Raw genomic sequence first — 24,662 nt, forward strand, 5'->3', positions numbered from 1 at the left:
AATATTTTTCGAATACAGTTGGGAATCAGACTAAAATATTCCCTCCAACCAATTCACATGGGCTTTTAGCTTTCTACATCATAACAAATCAGTTTTTAAAAAAGTAAGAAAGAAAGAGAAAAACCAGGCAGAGTGAGTCGAATGCGACCAACCGCTAGAGAAAGAAGAGAAAAAGGAAGTGGACCAAGTGGGGCAGGTTGATCACAAATCAAAGAGGTGACGTCAACACGCATCTCAAGCCCACCGACACACACATTGTCATTCTCATAATACCAAAATTAGTGGCTTACACTTCGGCAACGAAATTTCTACTTCCAACTTACTCCATAAATTAAGAAGGAAAATTGATTTTATCTGGTGTCAGGTAACTCCAAATGAAAAGAGCGTGACCCCTTCGATATTGAAATGAAATTAATGTAGGCTTTAATAAGGCAAAATTCTATGATTTTATTATTAAAGGGGGGAAAAAATTGCCAGAAAATAATTAAATGAGGGTAAGAGTCAGTATTGAGTTAATAAAAAAACAAAAAAAAGACAGAAAAGGGAAAGGGATTATTCTGTGATACGGTTCAACGAGGTAGTGGGTATGATAATACACCGAAAGAGATGGCACCGTTGGATTAAAATCGGGCGGTGGATAAAATGTGGGACCGGATTTGAGGTGGGGAGGTGCGGTGGGTGCTGTCGTAAACGCAGGATTTCTCAACTAACCCCTCTCATGCATTGTATTTCTCATAATTTCATCAATTGCTGGCGTTGCTTCCACTCATTTTCTTTCTTTCTTTTTTGGGTTTTTAGATTTTCACGGTTATGCACGCATAAGTCCATAGACGTTCCACCGCCTAAATTCTTGGAAAATCTAGGGTTCCTCATTTTCCGTTTGGCTGTTCCGATTAGATCTGGATCAGCTCTTGAAATGCTAGTGGTTTCGCTGATTCAAAATCAGTGAATTCGCGTCCTGAATTGGCCAAAATGATGATTGTCGGTCCGATAACTCCAGGCCAGGTGCGTCGGCAGTTACTGAGGTTTTGAGTTTCGTATTGTTTAGATCTCGTGCTGATTTGAGTGTGCGAGTGGTGGATGTGATTTGTGTAATGTGTGGATTTGGCGGATTTTAGATTGATGAATTTTGTGATTCGTCGCGTGTTTGGTTGCTGAGAAAATGGAAAGAAAATGATTTTTTTCCCCGAATCGTGGTGTTTTGTTTTTTTTTTCTTTGACGCATCGTGAGATTGGACGCTCGTGCTGGACAAATTATAGTGTATTTTGTAATTGTAGGTGGCGTTTTTCATCGGATTTGTGTCCGTATTCGCTGCATGGATTTATGCTGAGTTTTTGGAGTATAAGAAGAATGCGTTCCCTTCCAAAACGTGAGTTTGATTACATTTTAACGCGATGGATTGTTCTTTTCTGGATTAGCATTCCGCAATATTCGTACCTCTTATGTGATGCTGAAGTCTTTTGATCTTTAAAGAAAGGTTCTTCTCTTGTAATTGGATGATGCGAAATAAAAAAACGTAGTCTATTAATGACTTTGGTTTGTCGTAGGACGGTCCATGTCTATTATATGAAATAAAAGAAAGCCAGCATGTTTGCATTAATGTATTGGTTGCTAATGGAAGTAGAATATTGTTGTGCCTTTAGTTGTTCTTTTTACCTGATAAAACAATTTAATAACCTAAGTTTGATTAAGAAGTCCTGTTAGAGTTCTTATATGTTTAACAGTATCAGAATAAAATCAATTGAAGGAAGGTTGGAGGCATGTAGAACAACCAATCAGTTACTTATTCTATTAAATTGTGCACAATAATTCACTTTACTAAAGAACAAATAATTTAATGAAAAATATTATTGTTACGATATATGAAAGTTGCTGTCTGTCAGTCAATTTGACATGGACTAATCAAGAGAAATTCACGGTTTGGGATTTTTTTTTCCTTGGATGGTCTAGACAGGGCGAAGTTCTGTGCTCCATAAAAGGATTGTGACTAAAAGGGTGGATGTTGCACAATGCATGCTGCAGCAGCCACTTTTTTAGCTGTTTCAAAATTTTTCTGAAACCTTGCTGATTTCCTGCAAGAATTTTCTTTTATGGAAGAGAACAGGGAAAGTTAAATATGACAATTTACAGGAATTTAAGATTGTTATTGCTGGAGTCATTCCAGATCATGGTATTAAATGGTGTCTGACTAAGCAATAGGAGAGGGCTTCAGATTGGACAACTGAAGTGCATTCCGTACAATTTTAGATTTTAGACTGTTAGTGTCACCTTTCTTATTTCATACTTTAGATGCTTGTGTGCTTTACCAGCAGGTAACCATATATTTTGTGTAGTTTTTGTTTTCTATACTGATTCTAAACAGAGGTCCTTCTTCCTTATTTTAATTTTGCTCTCTTACTCTATTCCTTTGGTTGGCAGGCATTCGGATCTCAATTTGGTTGAGTTAAATGAAACAGTTAAAGAAGATGACAGAGCTGTTTTACTTGAGGGGGGTGGTCTCCAGTCAGTTTCTCCTAAAGCCCGGAGCTCATCTGTCACATCTCACATCTTCAGGTTTGTGAATGATTCTTAAATTATCTACTTGTTATAAACATTAGCTGCCATAAACATGTTTGTTTTTGTATTCTATGCTTGTTCAGATTCCTTCTCATGGAAGAGTCTTTCTTGATTGAATACCGAGTGACACTGAGAGCCATGTAAGTGAAATTCATGTTAATGAATTAAAATTATAAATTTGTCTCAGTGGATTAAGATGCTGATTGCTCCCTCACCAGGTGTGAATTTGGGGCTCTTTTGGCCTACTTTTACTTATGTGATCGTACAAGTCTCTTTGGTGACTCCAAAAAGGTGCAATTGATAATCTTGTTGTCTTACATGTCTCTTTCCTTATTGGCATATCGATGAATGTCTTATTTTTTTAAACCTTTGGAGAATGAAATTCACCAGCTAAGAACATAATTCTCATCTTTTCTTTAACATGGTAAACAATCCAAAAAAGTTCATGGGTGTAACATATGGTTACACATTATTAAAAATTCCTATGGAGGGAAAGGAAAATAAAAATCAACTGAAAAGTATCATGGATCTGGGGCTAGTAGACATACTCAATATTGGTGATACCATTAAACATGAATTTGTTTAGTGATAATATTTGGCTACTGATTTAGGTAATTTCTCTTTATCATTGTGTGTGTGTTTGCAGAGTTACAACCGGGATCTCTTTTTATTTCTCTACTTCCTTCTTATCATAGTTTCAGCAGTGACTTCCTTCAAGGTCCATCATGATAAGTCACCATTCTCTGGGAAATCAATACTTTATCTGAACAGGCATCAAACTGAGGAGTGGAAAGGCTGGATGCAGGTTAGTCATATATATATTTTTTTAAATAATAATTTTGGTTTTAACTATATATTTTTTTTTTTTAAGAAGAAGCAGGTTAGTTGACCTTTTCATTATTCTAGAATATTTGGTAACCTCAAAAACAAAAGATGATGTCTCTGCTCAAGGCTTTGTCATCATGTAGGAATTATTTGGATTGTCAGGCTGTGATATGGACTTTGCTGAAGTTTCTTTAATTGCTTCTTCCCTTCTCTTCTCCCTTCTCGCTGTTGAGCAGTCAGTGTGGATGCATATTTTTTCCCATGTCTTGGTTTACACCCCTGTTTGGCATGTCTTAACTGATTTTGATCTATGCTGAAAGAAGGGCAGTTATTTTGTGATCTTCAGAGGATTCTTCTCTTTTATCCAGATAAGGGAATAAAAAAGAAGAAGAGGAAGACTGAAGATATCGAAAATCCACATATTTTCACATCCACGCATCTTTGCACACAACATCACAACAAAGTGGAGGAAAAAAAAGTGTCTGACAGCATATTCACTAGCTTTTTTCAGATTAAGCTGTTCCCAAGGGCCCAACGTCCTTGCGTTGCAACTCTAGAAGCCTTATCCTAGTTATTTGTTGTCATTATTGTCAGCTTGATCCTTGAATTTTGCCCTGTCCTGGATGGTTACAATGAGATTGAACACCTGGGCCTTTTCCCAAAAGATCAAGCTGCATTCTTTTTGGTCTTCCTACACACCTTTAGAGCTGTTTGACTGCTATATATGTAGGAACTATCCTAGAAATTTTTGTTGCCAGCTTTATATTCTGCTTTCTAGATGTTCATCATCGGTGGTCTCACTCTCTTTCTTCTATCCTACAGGTATTATTTTTGATGTATCATTACTTTGCGGCAACAGAAATCTATAATGCCATCCGCCTTTTTATTGCTGCATATGTGTGGATGACTGGATTTGGGAATTTCTCATACTATTATGTGCGCAAAGATTTTAGCCTTGCAAGGTTTGCTCAGGTAACTGCCCCTAAATCTCTAAGTCTGATTCATGGAGTTCCATCCATGATATTCTGATTCTAATAGTAAGTTTTTTGTTGAACAGATGATGTGGCGGCTTAATTTCTTGGTGTTTTTTTGCTGTGTTGTCCTTAATAACAGCTATATGCTATACTACATTTGCCCCATGCACACTCTTTTCACTCTTATGGTTTATGGGGCACTTGGTATTCTAAACAAATATAATGAGATAGGGTTGGTCATAGCTGTGAAAATTGTCTCTTGCTTCTTGGTGGTTGTTCTGTTATGGGAAATTCCTGGAGTGTTTGAATTTGTATGGAGCCCACTCACTTTCATACTAGGTAAGCAATATGCCTTTGCATTTTGTTTATACTAGCTTCACTTTGATACTACTAAACCCACACATGTAAAAATTTGCAGGTTACACTGATCCAGATCCCTCAAAACAAAAGTTTTCCCGTTTGCATGAGTGGCATTTCCGCTCAGGTCTTGATCGCTACATATGGATAATTGGAATGATATATGCTTATTATCATCCTACTGTAAGCTTCCATGCCCTTTTGCCTTGTTTTCCAATATTTTCAAGTACAACTTATTTCTTTTATCTACATGGAGATACAGTCCTTATGAGGTGATATTAATAATGGGCATTTGTTGATGTAGGTGGAGAGGTGGATGGAGAAACTGGAGGAAACAGAAGTGAAACTTAGAGTAGCAATCAAAATGGCTATTGCAACAGTAGCCTTAACGGTATTATAAATTCCTTAGAACAATCAACTTTTCTCAAAATTCCCATATCTGATGCAAACAGCCTTTTATGAAATTCATAGGTGGGATATCTGTGGTTCGAGCATATATACAAGCTGGACAAGCTTACATACAATAAGTACCATCCGTATACCTCATGGATTCCGATAAGGTATGCATATTGTCCTGAAATGCCTTGGCCTTTTTTAATTATTTTAAAGCTTTTGCTAGTTTTTTAAGCAATTTTTTTTTTTTCAGTGTCTACATATGTTTGCGGAATCTCACACAACAATTTCGTTGCTACTCCTTGACCCTTTTTGCGTAAGTGGCCTTGGATTTGAGGATGTTATTTCCTGCAAACTATTGAATTTTTCTTGTTTGACCTATTTTTGTGATATTTTATCTTTGGTCCCTTAGATGGCTTGGAAAGATAACACTGGAGACTTACATCTCCCAGATCCATATATGGTTAAGGTAATGGCTTTGTTCAAAGACTGCTGGATATTTTATCCTAGAACATGCATAGGGATGGCTTTTATTCTATTGAATTCAGCTAATCCAGTCGTTTTAGTTGTGCACAATAGTTAATTTTTTTAGCTCATGGATTCTTAAGTATTATTCTAGAACATATACAGATGGGCATCACTTCTTGCCAAGGGAGAAGGCTATTCGTTTTGGCTCATTCTTATGCGTTAAACTAGTAGTTTAAGTTAAACATTATTGTTGTCAAATGATGATGAGTAAATTGTCTTTTAGTAGTTTTATTTTCAGTGTCTCAGAGAAGTTGCAGCTGTAGTTGTTTTGGCATTTACAAACATTCATACACAATTTTCTTATCATGATCTTAAACCAAAGTTATTTGACCCTGCAGATCGGGATTGCCAGATGCACAGCCAAAACTGTTGCTTTCTCTGATTCCAAGTTATCCATTATTGAATTTCATGCTCACTACTTCCATATATATTGCAGTAAGTAACAGATTTTATTTTCTTTGAAATTTTGAAAAAAAGAAATCTAGGTTGACCAAACCCACCAATCTCCTACTGTGCAGATATCTTACAGACTCTTTGAGCTGACAAATACTTTGAAAGTTGCATTCGTGCCCAGCAAAGACAACAAGCTCCTTATGCACAACATCATTGCAGGAATAGCGATCTCAGGCATCTTATACACGTTGTCATTCATATTCCTGCAAGTCCCCCAGTTGTTGGTAAGAGTTGTTTACTCCAAACTGTGACTGTGAACCACTCCCATGATTTTCAACATTCATGCATGTGTTGTCTCATGATTATACCTCTGTTTGCTGTTTGTTGCCTGGAAAACATTCCTTGAAAGCACCAAAAAACCAAAATAAATAAAGGGATATATATCATAATGTCACAAAACATTAGGAGGCATAGTTGCTCAAGGCGTGCATTATGCATATGCCTAGGCCCAAGGCTCAACGACTCCTTGGTTATAGCTCTTTGCTTGCCAAGGTATGTGGTGCCTTGTTGGAGAGACGTACCTTTTCTACTTTATTTATTTATTTTTTCTTAACACTTTTATTCTTAAAATTTGTAACTGTATATTGGTGTACATTGTGGTGCCTCCATTTAGGCGCTTCTATATATTTTCTTATTTGCCTATCCAAAAAAAAGAGAAAAACAGTTTATTAAAATTTATATAATTTAATTACCTTGTTGTTGAATGCTTCTTTTAAATATTTGGAATTTTAAACTTTTTGTTATTGGATTATATTTTATAAATTGCATTTCACCTCTTGTATTGTGCCTTTCACCTTTTAAAACTATGATAGGAGGAAGAGGAAAAAGTTGAGTTATCAGTCAGATTCTGTTTGGACGCAACAATCAGTCTCCTGTAATTGTATTTCAATATTAAATGTTATCTTAATCTGGAATTGAACTTTCATCTTAAAATCCACAGGTGTGAGAATTGAATGATATAAAGATAATATGAAAGGCTGCAAGCTTCCATGTCGATGAGCTGTGACCACGCGAAGGAGTATTTCCAAATTCCTTGACATCAAATAGTTTTCAGTTCTATAATTGGAAATAGGATTTATCAGCCACTTGACCACTGGGGATCCATCTATTTGTATAGGAGAGGTGAGCAATGGATTGGACCTCTAGTTGAGGTGTTGTTCTTGTCATGTCTTATTCATTTTATACATCTATAATTACATAGCGGTAACAAGTGCAATGTTTCATTCACTATTCCACAAAAAGAGCACGCCAAATTTGTTTTTATCAGATTTTCGATGATCAGTAATAATAGCCCCTGTTGCATTCAACAGTCTCGAAAGCACTGTTTGGTTACATCCCTGGTGTATTCATTTATCGATTTTAAATATTTTTTTAGAATAAATAATTGCTTTGATACATATTCATCTGCAACAACTTAAGGAGTGGAGGTAATTTAAGTTACGGCAAATGTTAATTTAAGCAATTACTTAAAGTTCTATCTTAAGTAGTTCTCTTAAAATTATTTTGAGAATAATCTTTAAAATAAAAAATTTTGTTCAAAAATTCGGGAATGAAAATAATATCTTTACTTATTTTTTGCAAAATTATTATATGATCATATATAAGGTAAAAAAAATTTAAATGCTTTTTATATCATCCATTTGTTTCTCAACAAATGTAGAAAAAAATACACATCAAAACATATTAAATTTATGTTTAAATATAATATGTTTGCAAAATAACTTTTTTAATAAATATCAAACATGTTTTAGTAGTTAAAAAACTATTTTCTAAAAGAGTTTTTTAACATGACCTTAGTGTGGCTATTACCACCGAATGAAAAGAAAGTGATGCAAAAAGTAGTTCAATCATGTATCACAGACAGAATCCATAACATTGAACAACAGCCAAAAATACTTGCATTGTCTACCTCAAATGCTGTATAAAAAATGACACCAATCTCAGCCAGTACCTGTTTGACCAAAAATTAGCCCAATAGGGTGGAATCACCTTCTCTTTGCCCAGTAAATTCCAGCAAGCACATAAGCTTTAATACTGAATCTACGGAAAATTAGTTCTCCCTGCTACACAATTGATCCTAAGCTTGGTGTCTGCGTTTACCATATCAAACAATATTCATACCAGTGGCGTAAAATGGAAAAGCACGGTGGATATATTGTGTAAAAAAAAACAATAACTAAAATCAATTATACTGGATCGTGTCTTCTTCCTACAGTTTTGCACTAAACCGAATGCAAGGCAGCAGGCAACGTGACATCACATGCACAGCTTCAGACCAGCTCCCTTTCCTTCCGTGCAGGCGGTGTTCATGTTTCTCAGAATATATGCACAATATCATAAGCCAATCTATTTACGTTAAAAGAAAAGCAATACCAAGTGAAAATATTGTGCACGACCTACTGGGCCAATGAAACAATTCAACTGTGACAATTGGGAAATGAAATCAGGTCCCAAACTAGATTTAGAACCAGTTAATTTTTCGACTGGATCTTTTTTGCTTAAGCAGCAGCAGATGGGCCACAGCCGAACACAAATAGAGTCCAGTAAAGGTTGATTTTGAACTTGGTACTTGAAATCCAAGGACTTCCATTTGGGAGTGTTGAACTTTTGGCTTATAATAATACTCTTGTGGATGACACTTTTATCCAAAATATTTTTATGAAAAAAAGACGTTTCTAGTAATAGGTTATTCAACAAAATAAAATTAATTTTTGGAAGAAGCATCAGCTAGTGTTATTCAAAAGTTCGCTTCTAATAATTCTCTAAACCTTTAAGAATGATTTTTAAAACTTGGCCAAAAGCCTAATTTTTGTAAGAAAAAAACTTTCAAGCAAAACCCTCTAAGAATGACTCCCAAATGGACTCCAAGTCGATTCTCATCAACTGATTTTTATCTATACCACTGATCAAGGTCATTGGTGCTTTTGTTATTAACTTCACACATTTAATGGAAAGGATACGTCCAGAACAGCACGAATGACTGCAAAAACATGACAAAAAGGTCAGTTAGTTGATGGAAATGAATACAGACCATAAGTAAGGTAGATGCAACATGATCCATAATCCTGACTCTAATGATGCCAAAGTATATATTAGAGTAATTGCACAATATAACATAAATGAGGCGTTATAATAAATTATTAAATTAATCTGCTGAAAGATATGAATAGAAGAAGCTACCCAAACTTCAGTAGATACCATATGCCAATTATTTTTCATAGGCATACCAACAATTCCACATGAATTAATTAAGCTTGTCCATATCATATCCCTTTTCCCCCCTTTGTCCCTTCTTCCTTTTCATCTCATCTTTTTAAAGGTAAGTATTTCACTAATGGAGTAAAAAATTAAGCTCTTTACAACCAAATGAATGGAAATAACCGAATGAAGAAGCATCTTTGCTGAGCCTTTTTCCTTTTTCTTTTTTCAGGCAAGAAGAAAAATATTAAGGGAGCACCAGAAAGTGGGGGCATTTTTCCGGCATTCTTCGCAGTGGGTTTAAAATAAGTTTTTGTTCCTTCATTTTTTGAAAGCATAACATTAACCTTTCAAAATATCAATGGTAGATATGTTAAGGAAGATAAGAGGATCAACAAGCAAATCATGTATGCAATGAACGAGAGCAATACTACAGAAATGGGTGAGAAATTTCAAATGGATATAAAATGTACAAGAACTAATAAGTAATAAAATTGCATACCATAAGCCCACCAAGGAAGCCATCAAGTATGATGCGGTTCCAGGAATCAAAGTATGAATGCACAGAAAACTTTGCCTTGGCCATGAGTCCTACTGAAGTAATTGCCATAACAAGAAAGTAAAATATAAAGCCAGTGAAGCCAGTAAATCCCAAAATTCCAGCAATGACTCCACCAATGATGGACAAAAATGTTCGGCTGCACAAATAAATAAAAATTCAAATTTTAGAGTCAGCAAATGGGCAAACAACTTCAAAAACTAGAATCAAGAAAGAAGAAACAAAAACAAAAAACAATGAGAATAAAAGAAAGCGCAATAGAACACGTGACAATGACACGACAAAGAGACTAAAATTTATAATATTAAGAGTCCTGATATCCCAAACTTAGCAAAGACTTCTTCAATGTGTCCCTACCTTTTTCTTTTCTTTTTTTAAATATTAGAAACAACATAAAAGATCCTGCATGAATTGATTTCTGAGACGCTAAAAACCATTTTTAAGCTCAATAAGAGCTTTCATACACGTATTTGGGTAATTTTATTAAAAAATATTATGACTCAAAAAAGAGCTTAATATGGAAGTTAAAAAAAAAAAACTTTTTGTAGATGAAAATTACGGTTTTGATTTTGATTTTGACTTGCCAGTTAAAGCAAAAAACAGAAAAACCATTCCAAATGGAATAGAGACATCCTTCCACAATATACAAACATGACCAAAACAAGATAAGAAACTCTTTAAAGAGAACTCTACAAGTTAAACAACTGAGAAAGATCACAAAAATTTCAGAGTAAACCACAAAAACACTAATTACAACACTAGGAGGCAAAAAATTCCCAACAAAAGACACCAAAGGATTCATTAAAAGGTCTGCTAGGCAAATGCAAGGAACATGGCAAAAGAATGACCAAACTTCGTAACAATATAAAAAATTCACTAAGCCATTCATCAAACCTGCCTGAATTCTTGCCTTACTAGTTCTGTTTTCAAGGATAGGTAGAATTCTTGGCTTATCAGTGACCACAGATTGATAACAACAGAATTTCCCTTCACTACAAGATTGGAAATGCCAAAAGCTTTGGCTTTAGGTCATTTAACAGAACTAGAATCTTAGCTTCAATAGCAAAACCCTTACCTGCTAGTTTAGAGCAAACTTGTATGTTGTACCCTAATCTCTAAGCACTCTACTAATTCCAAGGTACCCTAGGATATCATCTATCAAAATTTAGCTTGCTATAACCCTTAGGTGGCATTGACCATACATGAAAGGTCTTCTCAGCCGGTCCCTTGGACTTGCATACAAGGTGTCAATATAATAATTTAAGGCCCAAGTGAGTGCCTATCAAGGCTTCATTAGTAGAGTGCCAAAGGGAGGAATAAGAGTAAAACAAGTCCCACATTGTATCTACTATCCTCCAATTATCCTTAAAATCCATTAACATTTCTTTCCCTTCATATCTTCTAAATCAAATTGAGTTTAACAATATTCCATAGAATCTTGATTAAAGGATGACCCCCAAATCCTAAAAAGAAATGGTCATCATCTCCACTGCCTTACAGGGTAGCACTTAATCATTGCCAACAAGGATGAAAAATCTATGCCATGACAAGAAGGTGATATCTCTTTCCTTTCCCAAACCACAACCAATGAAATTCTCTCTACAAACACTCAATCCTAGAAGTCATCAAGTCCCAGCCAACAAAGTGTCCCTAGTTTCACAATAATGAATCTAAGCAAAACTTCACACATTAAATAGCTCCAGATTTAGCTGTACAGAATGGTGAAATTTGTACTAAACAGACAAGACAATTTCATTCCTAGCACATCTCTCCTTAGCAAGGACGCCTCATCTTCAAATAACTAAACTAACTAGAAAGTTTACCATCAATATATTGAATGTTCAATATATTGCATAACACCATCTCCAAGAGTGGAGAAAGATCAAAATGCAACTGTCTTCCCATACTTAGCACATCTCTTTCAAAGCACATTGGGAAACTCTGATGCACCCATTATTTTCATCCATCCCATCCAAACAATTATATAGAAATTAGATATTATCCTGATTCTCGACAAGAGCCATGTAGATTGCAGACATGTGTAGGAAACTAACACTTATTGGGTGCCAATCTGACAAGACTTAGCATGTTCTCACCATGATCATGTAATGAGCATAGTGCCAATAATTTGCATGCCTTCAACAAAAGCAAACTACAGAGAGTTTGAAGGACAACTAGCTCATAGATATGAGCAGACATCACAGACAATCATTAACCTTTGAGCAAACTGATAGGGAATAAAATCCTTGGGGTGAACTACTCACCTTATGAAACACTCGATGCCCTTATCTATACCACTTAGACTCTCAAAAATATAAATATGATGGACATACATAGAACATAAAATGTTTGGTAATTGTGCATGTGCTGCACACACCTACCCCAGTTAATATTGTCTGTCATGAGTTACAATAATTTGTTATGTAGGCATGTATGAATCAAGTCAAAATCCATATGCACACAACCTTAAACTATTGTGAATCTATAGAAGGACAATGGAACCTAAATCAACTAATGAATTCTGCACCACAATCCTACAGCTTAGCCCTGCCTTTCCAACTGTGAATACTCATGTAATGCCTTAACCCAACTACTAGCATTGCCATAACTACTAAACTATTTTGAATTAATGGTAGTTGATTAGACAAGAGTTCAATTGGTAATTTACTTATTTTTATCCCATCCTTCTGCTTTACATCCTACAAAACCAAAAAGGCATCACAATGAAGCAAAAAACTTGAAGAGGAAACTTTTAGCAGAGTTTCATTAAACAGAGTTGAACATCACAGAGGACAATTTTTAAACACCAATGATCTGGTTTCCCTTTTCCTCAGACCAAATTAATATAAAATCAGTGAGAAGCAGCAATGAGTCAAGTAAGCTTTTAGAGTATGTGTGGACCAAAATAGTATAAAATCAGTGAGAAGAAGCAGCAATGAATCAAGTCAGATGTTTGAGTACATGCTTAACCCTAACAAAATATTAGCACAAGCATGATAACAGCTTCAGGGACAAAAAAGGGGACTGCATTAGACCAATTGAAAAGCTCAATTGGGCTTGCAAACAGTCATAAACTTGGCCAACCATAAATACACCAAGCTTGAAAATGCTAGTTGAGCTCTGGTCAGTATAATTAATTCAGCTTAGGTCACTTGTCTGAAACCCTAAATATAAAAAGTTAGGATGAAAATCACTATTTTTGGTATGTGTGTAAGCATGCATGTGTAAGATGAAGTAAACCTCAAAAGTTAAGCTATGACTTGAGCTATTCAGGATAATTTCAGCCTTGAGGTTGGTCCTCTACCCATATTGCATCATTTTATAAACCATGAGCAGATTAGAATATCACTATCATGTTAAGATGTCAACAACAAACCTGTAATAAATAATTTTCATGTTACTTTGCAAATTCTCGGCATTGAAAGTTGACATATCATTTGTGGCCTCATTTGATTTCTTCTCAGATGCACCTGAATCATTGCGTCCAGCCATTTTCTCCTTTTGACCTAAATTTATCACCCAAAAAAAAAAAAAAAAATTCCAAAAACAAAACTAAAGGAATTAATTTATTTGGCACTTATCATATTCCACACTCAACCATGCTGAGGCATGAAGCAGATCTATTGGAGAATATGCAACAGAGCAGCTATGTAGGATAACGATCCAAAGATCATCTAAGACAGCAAATTAAATCTTCAAAAAGGGAGTAGGCAATGAACTAAAGAAAAAAAAGTAATAGAATATTGAGATTGGTTGGATACTGAATTCAATTGTCAGACTTGGAAAATTTTGGTCGGAAAACACAGAAATTCAAAATTTTCAATAAAAATAAAATATATAGTGAAATATACTTTGACATTCACAGATATGGACATCGGCATGATATTTGATATCATCAGACTCGCACAATTGAAGCTACCGACAAAAGCACAGAAATCAGACACAAAACCCTAACTGTGCAGCGAAATGAGCGAAACTCCGAAATTTTGCTGAACCATAAATCCGGACAAAATGTTGTGAGATTCAAGATCTTACAGAAAGAGAGAGTGAATATTATTTGTTTTAAGAGATCCGAAATCTATGACTCTAATGTTATTCGATTGAAAAGAAAAAAAAAAAAAAACACCACAATAACAAACAACAAAAAATCGAACATACGATGCGCATCTCATCGTGCTCAGAATTTCACATTGGAGGCTACTGTGAAGAACAAAGAAGCTAGGGTTAGGGTTACCTGGTGAAGAAGGTGATGCTCGATTCCCTTCTTCTCTCTTTTCTCTATCTTGGATTGAGCCCGAATCTTTCTTCAACTTCAATTGATATTTACAAGGGAATAGAAAGTGAGGCAGAGGTAGGGGTGTAAGAGTGATTTTCCTAAATACAAGGGACAATAGTAATAATAATAATAATAATGGGGACTCCATAGAAATAATAGATTTTTTGAGAAGTTAAAGTTTTCAATTTTAGAAAATAATCCTTTTCACATGCACTTTTAGATTGATTTTAATGATAATTTTAAGGTAACCTTTTTGGTTACTAGAACAATGCTCCCCACATGGATTTTTCTATTTTATCTTTAAACATTTTTTTTACAATAGCTACACATTTTCTCTTAAAAATGTTAAAATTTCTTATTAATATAAAATAAAAATTTAATCATACCTCCTTTTGCTTAGTTAATTTTTTTATATATATAAAATAAAAAATAAATATATTTTTCATTTAATAATTTATATTAATTTTCTCATCTTATAAAATATATTTTCCTATTTTAATTATACTTTCAACACATTGTACCTTAAACTAAAAGTGGGTGATACATATATTTTTTTTATCTTAGTAGTATTTTCAACATACATCAATGTGTTTGTATTTAGTTAATTGGATTAAAGGGGGAATAGAATTTAAAATTCAAATACCATGTTTGAATTTTGACCGAATAAGAAATGAGGTGAGATTACAAGTTTATTTTTAATCCTTCATATGAGTGATTTAAAATTATCGTGTATTAACATAAAATATACTTATCCAAATATTTAAAAATCCCATTTTATTTTTTCTTGATAGACTAAACCCGATACAAGTTAACATTTGTCATGGATGAGCTCTAAGCAAATAGAAAGAATTATGAGAAAGGATTATTTAGATTACTAGTGGTTAGAGATAAGTAATCTGAAAATATTAGAAAATAATAAAAATGATTCAAGAAAGTTATTTGAAAATATATATATTTTTTTGTTTTAATGAATAGAAAATGATTTATTTGGAGAATAACAAAAACTATATAATCTATTTTAGGTGATAGTGTTTCACGTGATTGGCACTGGCTTTTATAAACCCTCTCCTTTGATCACAAAAGCTGAAGCACTCATTTTTATTATCATATTATTTAAACCTGACGAAGGCACAAACTTGATACGGACAGAGATACGGCAGACAGGAACACACAGCTCCTGATTGCAGTACTACATATCCTAAAACGCCTTGGACTTCTGTAAAAAAGACCTAGCAATTCTCCCGTTGGCTCCTTGAGGGTAGAATCCCCCTGGATTATGTTCGCTACCTCCACCATACACTATTCTCAGAATCTCCTCTGGCTTTCTAGCATAAGCAAGCGAGAACTTGTCTCCCGCTAGCACATTCCCCCTACTTTTTCCCTCGGCGCCGCGAACTGGACGCACCACAAGCCCTTCGTCTTTCAACCCCGACTTTCCCAGATTATTCCTCAGGTTCGAGATCCGATTCGTGAAGTCTGCAACAGTTATGCCATATGGGTGGACCTTTGCCGCCGCCTTCCTGTAGAGCAGGGCTCGGATCACTGCATCTTGGCCTGACTCCACGCCCAAGAGGCCTGCAACTAGCTGAAACGCGGCGTAGATGTAAGTATATACGCATGAGCTTGCACATGGGGTGAGTGAATTAAGTTGGATTTTGGATTTTGATGCATACCCTTTTGGAAGCAGCACCTTGGAGGTTTGGATTTGTGCCCACGTATCCAGTGAGTCCCACGTACGGAATGACGTACGATGCGAGAAGGAAGTTGAGTCCGTTGGCGTAAGGGTCAAAGGGGGGATTCAGAGGCTTGCCAAATGCGCTGTTTATGACATCTGCAAATGACGCTGCACTCAGATTCAACAATGGCCGAGGGAACCCCTTTACTTTGCTCTGAATCGCCCTGAAACCAAAAAGAAAAATCAAATACTGGAACTAACAATCGCGACAGATAAAAAGAAAGAAAGATTGGAGGAGGAGAAGAAGAACCTCAGGTGTCCGATTTCTTGGAGAGCGAATTGGTAGATGACATCTCTGATGAATGGGTCGAGAGTAGCCTTTCTTGCACCGACTGGTGGTGGACCTCCCTTGCTGAGATTCGCAGCTACTGTGTCTAACCCATATCCCTGAGACCCCCACAAAAAGAATTCAGCCTCAAGAAATTCTAAATTCAAAGGAAACTCGACGAGATCTATGTCAGATTCCGGCACAGAGCCTCCATAGGAGATTGGGAGGAGGACGAGGAAGACGATGAGGGAGGCGGTGGTTAGAGAAATGTGCGATGCCATGGCTTCCGGCTGTGGGTTGCGGTGATGAAGATACGGTAGTCGACTTCCATATTAATACCAGAAACTCGACACTTGTGCGTAAGAACATGGACACGTGGCGGAAGGAAATCGCACCAGTCAAAACTTTGAATTGACACGTGGAAATCATCACTTACTTCCAATGTAATGGTGCGTAAGAGTTATGCTACTGTGCAGACAGCCCACGGTAGTAAATTTCAAAGGAGGATTGATCTCGGAACTTGAAAGTCAAACTGAAGTACGATTGAAGTTACAGCGTCCGATTTGATTACGAGTATAGTTTCCCACCGTACATATCCTACATCCAGCAGCTTCGAATTATTTTTTTCTCCCATGCTTTACAATCTCAAAGGCATGAACCCCGGCAAGATATATGTGATATGAAAAATAATTATTTTAAATGGTATTAATGTCTTTGTTTTTTTAACTTATATATATTTTTTATTTCAAAATTTTCATTAAATGTTTTTTTTTACATCATTATATTTACACTCAATGGGTCGTTTATAATAAATTGCTCCGTGATTTCGTTTCTAATAAATTGCTCCGTGATGTGATTTCGTGAAAATAGGCAAGCTCATCGTTTGTATTGTTCAAAAATTTGTTTGATAAGGAAATAAGTTATTTAGACATCCAATTCTCTATCAAATTATAAAATTGACGACTCCTTTAATTTCAACTATACTATGATTAAGTTTTATTGAATTAATTTACAAAAAAAAAATCTTGAATTAGTTTTTAATAATAATGGTAATTTAAACTATACTATAATTAAGTTTTATTTATACCAATTCATATATTAATAACTTAATTTTCATTTAATTAGAAAAAGTATGATATTAGAAAAAGAAAGAGTAAACCTGAGAGAAAAAAATTGAATATGAGTAATAAGAGATAAATTAAAAATTGAGAGAAATAACTTAGAAAGTAAATAAAGATTTAAAATGAGTATTTGAGGAAGGAAGGGACTTCGGAGATTGGGAGCTGATTAAGTAAAAGTTAAAAAATGCCTTTTATATGCATGAGATAAGATTTAATGGTAAAAATATTATAATTTTAAATAAAATTTTGATTTTAAAATAATTTTTTTATTTAAAAATAAATATTAAATATTAAATTTTAAATTAAAATTATGATTTTAATTTGAAACTAATTTTCTGATTTTCAAATAAAATTTTAATTTTTAAATAATATATAAATTATTATTTTTATTTTTATAATTATTTTAAATTTTAATAATTTATAAAATATATATTTATAACTTCAATTATTAGATTTAAGGGTATGGAAACAAAAAACTAACCCAAAAGACACAAACAAAAAACATAATGAATAAGAAGAATAACCTATCGGCTAAGACGTGACAAACACTGTTCTTGAAATAGATCCACCCTCCTCGAAGATGAACTCGATGCACTAGGGTACCAGTGGTTTACCTGTAAGATTCAACAACCAAATTCATCCTTTGGTGCACTCTGTAAGCGAAATGTGTACAACTCTGGTTTTGAATAAATTCCTCTAGAATAATGTATGAAAAAAACTTTGAAAACTCTTTTTAAAAATTCTCTAAAAAATTAGTATTCATATATAGAGAGTAAGGGGTGACCTGGACACTAATACAATTCCAATGAGAATCTACTTGTAATCAGAACAAGACTCAAAGTGGAAGGAGATTCTACTTATAAAAGGAATGAGACTCTACTAGCACAATCCCAATAGGACTCTCCCCAAAAATATAACACTAATAGAATAAAATAAAATAAAAATAAAAATTATTTACACTCTTCCTACAATCCCCACAAAGTGTAAACGTGATATTTATTTTTTTTTTTGAGGAAAAAAAAAATCTAATGCATCAGTATTGGTGTCTAAAGGTTATGAACCAGTCTTAGGACAAATAAGTATTGAATCACAAAACACGGTGAAAATAAATTTCTATGAATCAATGTTTCTTGATGTAACTCAAGGGACTTTTATCTACATTGGTTTTCTCAACTTCACTACGAGCTGTACAAAACGGGTTGACACAAATAGGCCATGTGCCCTTCCTAGATATTCATGAGAGCTCTAGAGAACCTGTCTAAGTTCTCATAAGAAGCGGCCCCACCTCCACTCTCATATATGTGAATCCATCAAGTATGTTCTGCATTTAAACATACCATCCATAAGGAATATGATATTAATTAAGAGTAGACACTTAACCTTAATCAATGTAAAATACGTTCTATCTACACCATAGGGATGAACTATCATACAATTAGAGTTGATAGAGCACCTCAAGTCAACAAGTGATTTGTTATTACCCATATGAACCTACTTCATGGAATTTCCATTCTAATAGGTTGGGTTACCACCACTCTTGACTTCTGTAATAGGCATAAGCCTCATCCCCCTCAATGTTTTTTCCACTAGTTTCTTATTTAGTGGTTTGGTCAAAGGATTGGACAAATTCAACTCCAACCTCACAAATTCTAGGTATTTAACCCTTGTTTCAAGCAGTTATTGCACAATATTGTGTCTTAGGCGTATATGTCTGTTCTTCCCATTAAATATTTTACTCTTAGCCTTAGCAATTGCAGTTTGGCTATCACAATGCATAGACACAAACGAGGTTAGTCTTGTTCATAAAGGGATATTTGCTAAGAGGTTTCTAAGTCACTCAACCTCAGAACCTACCTTTTCTAAGGCAATAAACTCAACCTCCATAGTAGACTGAGTAATGTAAATTTGCTTGGCATACTTCCAAGAAACTGCACTCCTACCAAATATGAAAACATATCCACTAGTGGATTTTATCTCATCTGAATCCGAGATCCAATTTGCATCACTAAATCCTTCAAGGACACTTGGAAATCCACTAAAGCACAAACCATAATTAATGGTGCCTCTCAAGTACTTAAGGACTCTACGAACAATAATCTAATGGTCCTAATTAGGACTTTGGGTGTACCGACTCAATCTACCTATTGCATAAGCAATGTCAGGTCTGATACAGTTCATTAAGTACATTAGGCTCCCTATGATATGAACATACTCTATTTGGGCAACACTATGTTCTTTATTTTTCTTCAGCTGTGAACTGAGATCATAAGGAGTTGACACTAGTTTACAATCAAAGTGTTCAAACTTCCTTAGGATATTTTCAATATAGTGTTCTTGAGAAAGTTTAAGTCCATTATGTGTTCTATTTATTTAATTCTTAGAATCACCTTTGCCTCTTATAGGTCTTTCATATCAAACTTAGAACCTAAAAATTTATTGTAAGGTATTCTATTTTGAATATGACATGCGGATAGGATAGCTTCTTCCCACAAGTTCAAGGGTGCTCATAAACTTACCAACATTGCATTAAAAGTTTTAGGACCTAGTTTTCGTTTTTTAAGTTCACGGAGAAGAACTTTAGCTAAACACCCCCACACTTTCAGGTATGCTATGTCAGGTGCATACAACCCTTCCACAACTCATAAGGAGTTTTACCAGTTTTCCCAGATTGGTAACAAATGAGAACCATCTTCTAGTTTTAGGTTAGTCAAAATATGTCCCAAGTTCACTACATCAATTGTAGAGAACTCTTAAAGAATGTCTCATTGAAGGGATCAATGTTAGAGGTGTGCAGGACGAGTGTGAACTAGGAAAGCTTCCATTTGGATTTATTTCAAAACAAATAATAGAATGAATAAGAAAAAAAACTTATCGGTTGAGGCGTAATAAACACTGTCCTTGAAATAGATCCACCCTCCTCGAAGAAGAACTCGGTGCACTAGGATTCCAATGGTCTACTTCCAGGATTCAACAGCCAAATCTCGAATAGCCAAATCTCACCTTGGGTACACTCTGTAAGCGAGATGTATACAACTTGGGTTTTGAATAAATTCCTCCAGAAGGATGTATGAAAAAAACTCTTTGAAAACTCTTTTTAAAAATCTTCTGAAAAATTAGTATTCATATATAGAGAGTGAAGGGTGACCTGTAGGCCACTAACACAATGCCAATGAGAATCTACTTGTAATCGGAACAAGACTCAAAGTGGAAGAGGATTCTACTTATAAAAGGAATTAGACTCTACTAGCACAATCTCAATAGGACTCTTCCAAAAAATATAACACTAATATAATAAAATAAAATAAAAATAATTTATTGGACTATTCCCAAAAAAATATAAGATTAATAAAATAGAATAAAATAAAAATAAAATTTATTTACACTCTTCTTACAGTTCATCGGTTCAACTGATCCAACTAATGAACCGTAAATTGGTAATTTTTCTAGTTTAATGACTGGTCTAGTTTTGAAAACATTGAAAAATACTAAAAAAGAAAAGAATTAAAATAATTTCTCATTTTTAATTTTATTATATAAATATATAAAAAATTAAATATAATTAATATTAATTAAAAATTTATATATTTTAAATTTATTTAATATTTATATAAAAGAGTTAAAATAAATAAATTATATTTAAAATAACATATACAAATAATTTTAGTTTTTATTGATTTCAATTTTTTTTTCCTCCCTCAAATTTTCACCAAAACAAATAGAAATCTAAATGGGACCGTCGAGGGCGACGAGGGGTCTGTTCCAGAGTCGGAAGCAAAACCCTAGAACAATACTATGATCGAAGTCTTCTGATCTGATTCAACTAGGTACACTCTCTTTGCTAAAAAACCTCTTCTCCTGTATCCTTTGTTTGTTTGCGAAGAAAAGGAAAGAGCTTGAAAGAAAACTTTGCGTTTGTGATATTGGAGATCACAGAGTAATGAAACCATCACTAGGCTCTGCATAATACAACTATTTTACTTAGTTGAGGTGTTTTTCTGGGAGCGATACAAATCATAGGATTTAACCATTCATTTATTTATTTATTTCAATTATTCTCTCAGCAACCAAACAGAGAATTAGGGGTTTTGTTTTACATTTTTGTTCGTGCTTGCATCATGCATTTGAAGGAGGGATGTTCCTTACTTTTAAAAGTTCGCAAACCTTCAATCCCTTTTGTGCTCAGCACGAATCCAGTTCCGAATCTCAAAGCCGAAAATGAAGAAAAATCGTCCGTTCTGAAAGAGGCCGATGTTCTAAAGAGGTTGAAACATGAGCATGATATCACTCTTGCATTAGAGTATTTCAAGTCTATTGCAAATTCGAAATCTTTCAAACACACGCCTCTGACCTACCAAATGATGATTGAGAAGCTCGCTAGTGAACGTGAGATGGATTGTGTTCAGTACCTTTTGCAGCAAATGAAGTTAGAGGGTATTAGTTGCTCTGAGGATCTATTTATTAGTGTGATAGGTTCGTATAGGCGAGCGGGTTCTTCTGAGCAAGCATTGAAAACGTTTTATAGGATGCAAGATTTCCATGTTAAACCCACTGTTAAGATTTACAATCACATCTTGGATGCATTGCTTGACGAGAATAGGTTTCAGATGATCAATCCTATATATAGTAATATGAAGAAAGATGGTATGGAGCCCAATGTGTTTACATACAACATTCTTTTGAAAGCATTGTGCAAGAATAATCGGGTGGATGGGGCCCACAAATTACTTGTGGAAATGTCGAGCAAGGGATGTGATCCTGATGAGGTGAGCTATACAACAATTATATCTTCTTTGTGTAAGCTCGGTAAGGTGAAGGAAGCCAGGGAGCTTGCCATGAGTTTCACTCCATCTGTGCCTGTTTATAATGCTTTGATAAATGGGGTGTGCAAGGAATACAAATTTGATGAGGCATTTCAGTTATTAGATGAAATGATGAACAAAGGGATTGACCCTAATGTTATTTCATACACAACTATCATCAATACCCTCTCCGATGCAGGGAATGTTGAGCTGTCTCTTGCTGTTTTAGCCAAAATGTTTGCCAGAGGATGTAGTCCCAATCTTCACACATTTACTTCCTTGATAAAGGGTTTTTTCTTGAAAGGGGGATCACATGAAGCTCTTGACTTTTGGGACCGGATGATAAGGGAAGGAGTTGTGCCCAATGTTGTTGCATATAATGCACTAATGCATGGTTTATGCTCTAAGAGGAGCTTGGGTGATGCTGTATCTGTTTTCAATCAAATGGAGAGAAATGGATGCTGTCCAAATGTGAGGACATATAGTGCTCTTATTGATGGCTATGCAAAAGCTGGAGACTTGGATGGTGCATCTGAGGTATGGAACTGGATGATAACTCATGGTTGCCATCCTAATGTTGTGGCTTATACCTGCATGGTGGATGTTCTTTGCAGGAATTCTATGTTTAACCAAGCTTATTGTCTTATAGAGAATATGCAAGTGGAAAATTGTCCTCCAAATACAGTTACATTCAATACATTTATCAAAGGTTTATGTGGAAGTGGAAGAGTAGATTGGGCAATAAAGGTGTTTGATCAAATGGGAAACTCTGGCTGTTTTCCTAATACAACGACCTACAATGAGCTATTGGACAGTCTCTTGAAAGACAGAAGGTTTGGAGAAGCCTTTGGACTTGTTAAGGATATGGAACATAGGGGGATTGAGCTGAATTTAGTGACGTATAATACTATTATATATGGTTATTGTAGTGCTGGTATGCTTGGGGAGGCTTTGGAGCTTTTAGGGAAAATGGTGGTTAGAGGTACGAAGCCCGATGCCATCACAGTTAATATAGTAATTGATGCATACTGTAAGCAAGGTAAGGTTAACATTGCTATTCAACTTATGGACAGATTGAGTGCAGGGAAATGGCACCCAGATATAATTGCTTACACTAGTCTTATAAGTGGGATCTGTACACATATAGGTGTGGAAGAGGCCATTGTTTATCTTAGGAGGATGTTAAGTGAAGGGATCTCACCCAATGTTGCCACATGGAATGTTCTAGTGCGGCATTTATTTAGCAACATGGGTCATTCAGGAGCTGTTCAATTTCTAGATGCTGTATTGGGTAGTGGATTTGAGACAAGATTCTGAAGGTTTGCATCAAAGATCTGTTACAGTCAAACAAATGAGTTGTAGGCCAAACCATCAGCAGAATGCAAGAGAGGCTGTCATCAGTAATATCCAGAATCCTTTTGAGATTGTCTTGTCAGGCAGAGCTTCATGATGCAACCCAAGTTCGTGGTGCTTATACTCACAAAGGAGGCAGGGGGACAGCTTCACTCAGTTTCATCCATGGGTTCACCGGTCTGTGTGCATCATTCAAATATTTTTATTTTCATTAACTTTCATGTCCCGTGTTTAGATATTAATGTATTATTTTTTGAATAGGTTGAGCGGGCAATCTGTGCAAAGAACCAATTTCTCTTTCCCTTGTTGGCAACTGGGCAATTCTGAGGAACTTTAAAGAGGGTGGTTTCTGGCAAATAGATGTGTTCTTTGTGAAAGCAAAGAGGATTAATGGATTGTGTTTTCCTCCACGCGCCGAAGCAAGGGCTCTGTGCTGATCCTCTTCTCTTTAGCTGGTCTTAGGTCGTGGGTTAGTTTGTACATAGAAGTTGTAGATTGGGTGACTCTAGATGAGAGGGACTAGTGTTTTTTGGTTCTCTTTTATGGCATTGCCTTCTGGCACGATTTGTATAGTCTACTTTAGTATATAAATTCCTTCTCTTTTATTTATAATATTTTCTTGCTTGTCATTAAGGAACTTGAAGCATCATTTGCTCATCATTATTTGTCATGATGCAAATATTCAGATTTCCACATCATGTGGTTAGGATATCAGAATGCCGCGCAAGATTTCTCAGAGAGTGACATCCATCACTTTCCCTCTTTCCTGATAGGCTGATAATGGTAAGGAAAACCACAAATCGGCATTGCTTCCCAACTTTTTTGAGGTTATTTTGATTTGAGTTCGGAGATCAGGAGCCAGGGTTTCTTCTGCTTGGAAATTTTGCAGAAAAGGGTAATTTCAGTATATACTTGAAAGCCAATTGGTTATTGGGTAGTCAATGCTCCTTATTTAAGCCAGAGGATGAACCAGATTTCACCAGAAGTGTAAAGGCACATATATAAAGCTAGAATCAACAAATCTCTCTGAAGAAAAGTTCCGGAAGTCCTGATCAGGAGTCATCATCTTTTTCTTTTTTTCATATTTCTCTTTGCCAGCATGAATGGATCATGTGATCAAGTTTGATCTTAGATGTAATACCAGGAATATCCTATGTAGGCTTATCAACTAGCATTGAGGTTGAATAGAGTCTACTTGAATCCAAATTCAATGACAAAATGCTTCAAATAGTCAAAAAAATTCAGTGAACACGAATTCAGTTTGAA

The 24,662-nt window shown here is 35.1% G+C and overlaps 4 protein-coding genes across 4 annotated transcripts; 2 read left to right on the plus strand and 2 right to left on the minus strand.

Annotated features, from left to right (window-relative positions):
• The first annotated feature begins 737 nt into the window (after positions 1-737).
• On the plus strand, positions 738-7,405 carry LOC117914818 (protein REDUCED WALL ACETYLATION 2). Its single transcript, XM_034830304.1, has 16 exons — positions 738-1,005; positions 1,279-1,370; positions 2,420-2,554; positions 2,641-2,697; positions 2,776-2,848; positions 3,204-3,362; positions 4,205-4,354; positions 4,440-4,695; positions 4,775-4,896; positions 5,018-5,104; positions 5,185-5,273; positions 5,360-5,422; positions 5,519-5,575; positions 5,973-6,069; positions 6,153-6,311; positions 7,028-7,405. The coding sequence occupies exons 1-16, from the start codon at positions 973-975 to the stop codon at positions 7,031-7,033; spliced, it is 1,635 nt and encodes a 544-aa protein (XP_034686195.1). The 5' UTR covers positions 738-972; the 3' UTR covers positions 7,034-7,405.
• A 552-nt stretch (positions 7,406-7,957) lies between these two features.
• LOC117913801 (ER membrane protein complex subunit 6) lies at positions 7,958-14,183 on the minus strand. Its single transcript, XM_034828845.1, has 5 exons — positions 14,079-14,183; positions 13,221-13,350; positions 9,788-9,983; positions 9,048-9,067; positions 7,958-8,433 (listed from the first exon to the last, which is right to left on the minus strand). The coding sequence occupies exons 2-5, from the start codon at positions 13,334-13,336 to the stop codon at positions 8,403-8,405; spliced, it is 363 nt and encodes a 120-aa protein (XP_034684736.1). The 5' UTR covers positions 13,337-13,350; positions 14,079-14,183; the 3' UTR covers positions 7,958-8,402.
• A 1,021-nt stretch (positions 14,184-15,204) lies between these two features.
• On the minus strand, positions 15,205-16,427 carry LOC117914915 (desiccation-related protein PCC13-62-like). Its single transcript, XM_034830436.1, has 3 exons — positions 16,106-16,427; positions 15,794-16,019; positions 15,205-15,705 (listed from the first exon to the last, which is right to left on the minus strand). The coding sequence occupies exons 1-3, from the start codon at positions 16,402-16,404 to the stop codon at positions 15,319-15,321; spliced, it is 912 nt and encodes a 303-aa protein (XP_034686327.1). The 5' UTR covers positions 16,405-16,427; the 3' UTR covers positions 15,205-15,318.
• A 4,573-nt stretch (positions 16,428-21,000) lies between these two features.
• On the plus strand, positions 21,001-24,029 carry LOC117914885 (pentatricopeptide repeat-containing protein At3g48810). The gene is made up of 2 exons (XM_034830400.1): positions 21,001-23,573; positions 23,658-24,029. Exon 1 carries the CDS (start codon positions 21,360-21,362, stop codon positions 23,358-23,360), a length of 2,001 nt encoding a protein of 666 aa, XP_034686291.1. The 5' UTR covers positions 21,001-21,359; the 3' UTR covers positions 23,361-23,573; positions 23,658-24,029.
• The last annotated feature ends 633 nt before the right edge of the window (positions 24,030-24,662 follow it).

Source organism: Vitis riparia, chromosome 5 (genome assembly GCF_004353265.1).
Source record: "Vitis riparia cultivar Riparia Gloire de Montpellier isolate 1030 chromosome 5, EGFV_Vit.rip_1.0, whole genome shotgun sequence".
Taxonomy (NCBI): Eukaryota; Viridiplantae; Streptophyta; class Magnoliopsida; order Vitales; family Vitaceae; genus Vitis; species Vitis riparia.

What these genes read in the sequence shown, in the direction of transcription:
- LOC117914818 (XM_034830304.1), top strand. Translation starts at nt 973, where the DNA reads ATGATGATTGTCGGTCCGATAACTCCAGGCCAG. An exon ending in GTCCGATAACTCCAGGCCAG is followed by an intron (nt 1,006 to 1,278) that starts GTGCGTCGGCAG and finishes TTGTAATTGTAG; the next exon opens with GTGGCGTTTTTCATCGGATT. An exon ending in CAGATCCATATATGGTTAAG is followed by an intron (nt 5,576 to 5,972) that starts GTAATGGCTTTG and finishes TTGACCCTGCAG; the next exon opens with ATCGGGATTGCCAGATGCAC.
- LOC117913801 (XM_034828845.1), bottom strand. Translation starts at nt 13,336, where the DNA reads ATGGCTGGACGCAATGATTCAGGTGCATCTGAGAAGAAATCAAATGAG. An exon ending in GCTTCCTTGGTGGGCTTATG is followed by an intron (nt 9,068 to 9,787) that starts GTATGCAATTTT and finishes ATGTTTTTGCAG; the next exon opens with TCATTCGTGCTGTTCTGGAC. An exon ending in TCATTCGTGCTGTTCTGGAC is followed by an intron (nt 8,434 to 9,047) that starts GTATCCTTTCCA and finishes TAACGTAAATAG; the next exon opens with ATTGGCTTATGATATTGTGC.
- LOC117914915 (XM_034830436.1), bottom strand. Translation starts at nt 16,404, where the DNA reads ATGGCATCGCACATTTCTCTAACCACCGCCTCCCTCATCGTCTTCCTC. An exon ending in CAAGAAATCGGACACCTGAG is followed by an intron (nt 16,020 to 16,105) that starts GTTCTTCTTCTC and finishes TTTTGGTTTCAG; the next exon opens with GGCGATTCAGAGCAAAGTAA. An exon ending in AAGGTGCTGCTTCCAAAAGG is followed by an intron (nt 15,706 to 15,793) that starts GTATGCATCAAA and finishes GCCGCGTTTCAG; the next exon opens with CTAGTTGCAGGCCTCTTGGG.
- LOC117914885 (XM_034830400.1), top strand. Translation starts at nt 21,360, where the DNA reads ATGCATTTGAAGGAGGGATGTTCCTTACTTTTAAAAGTTCGCAAACCT.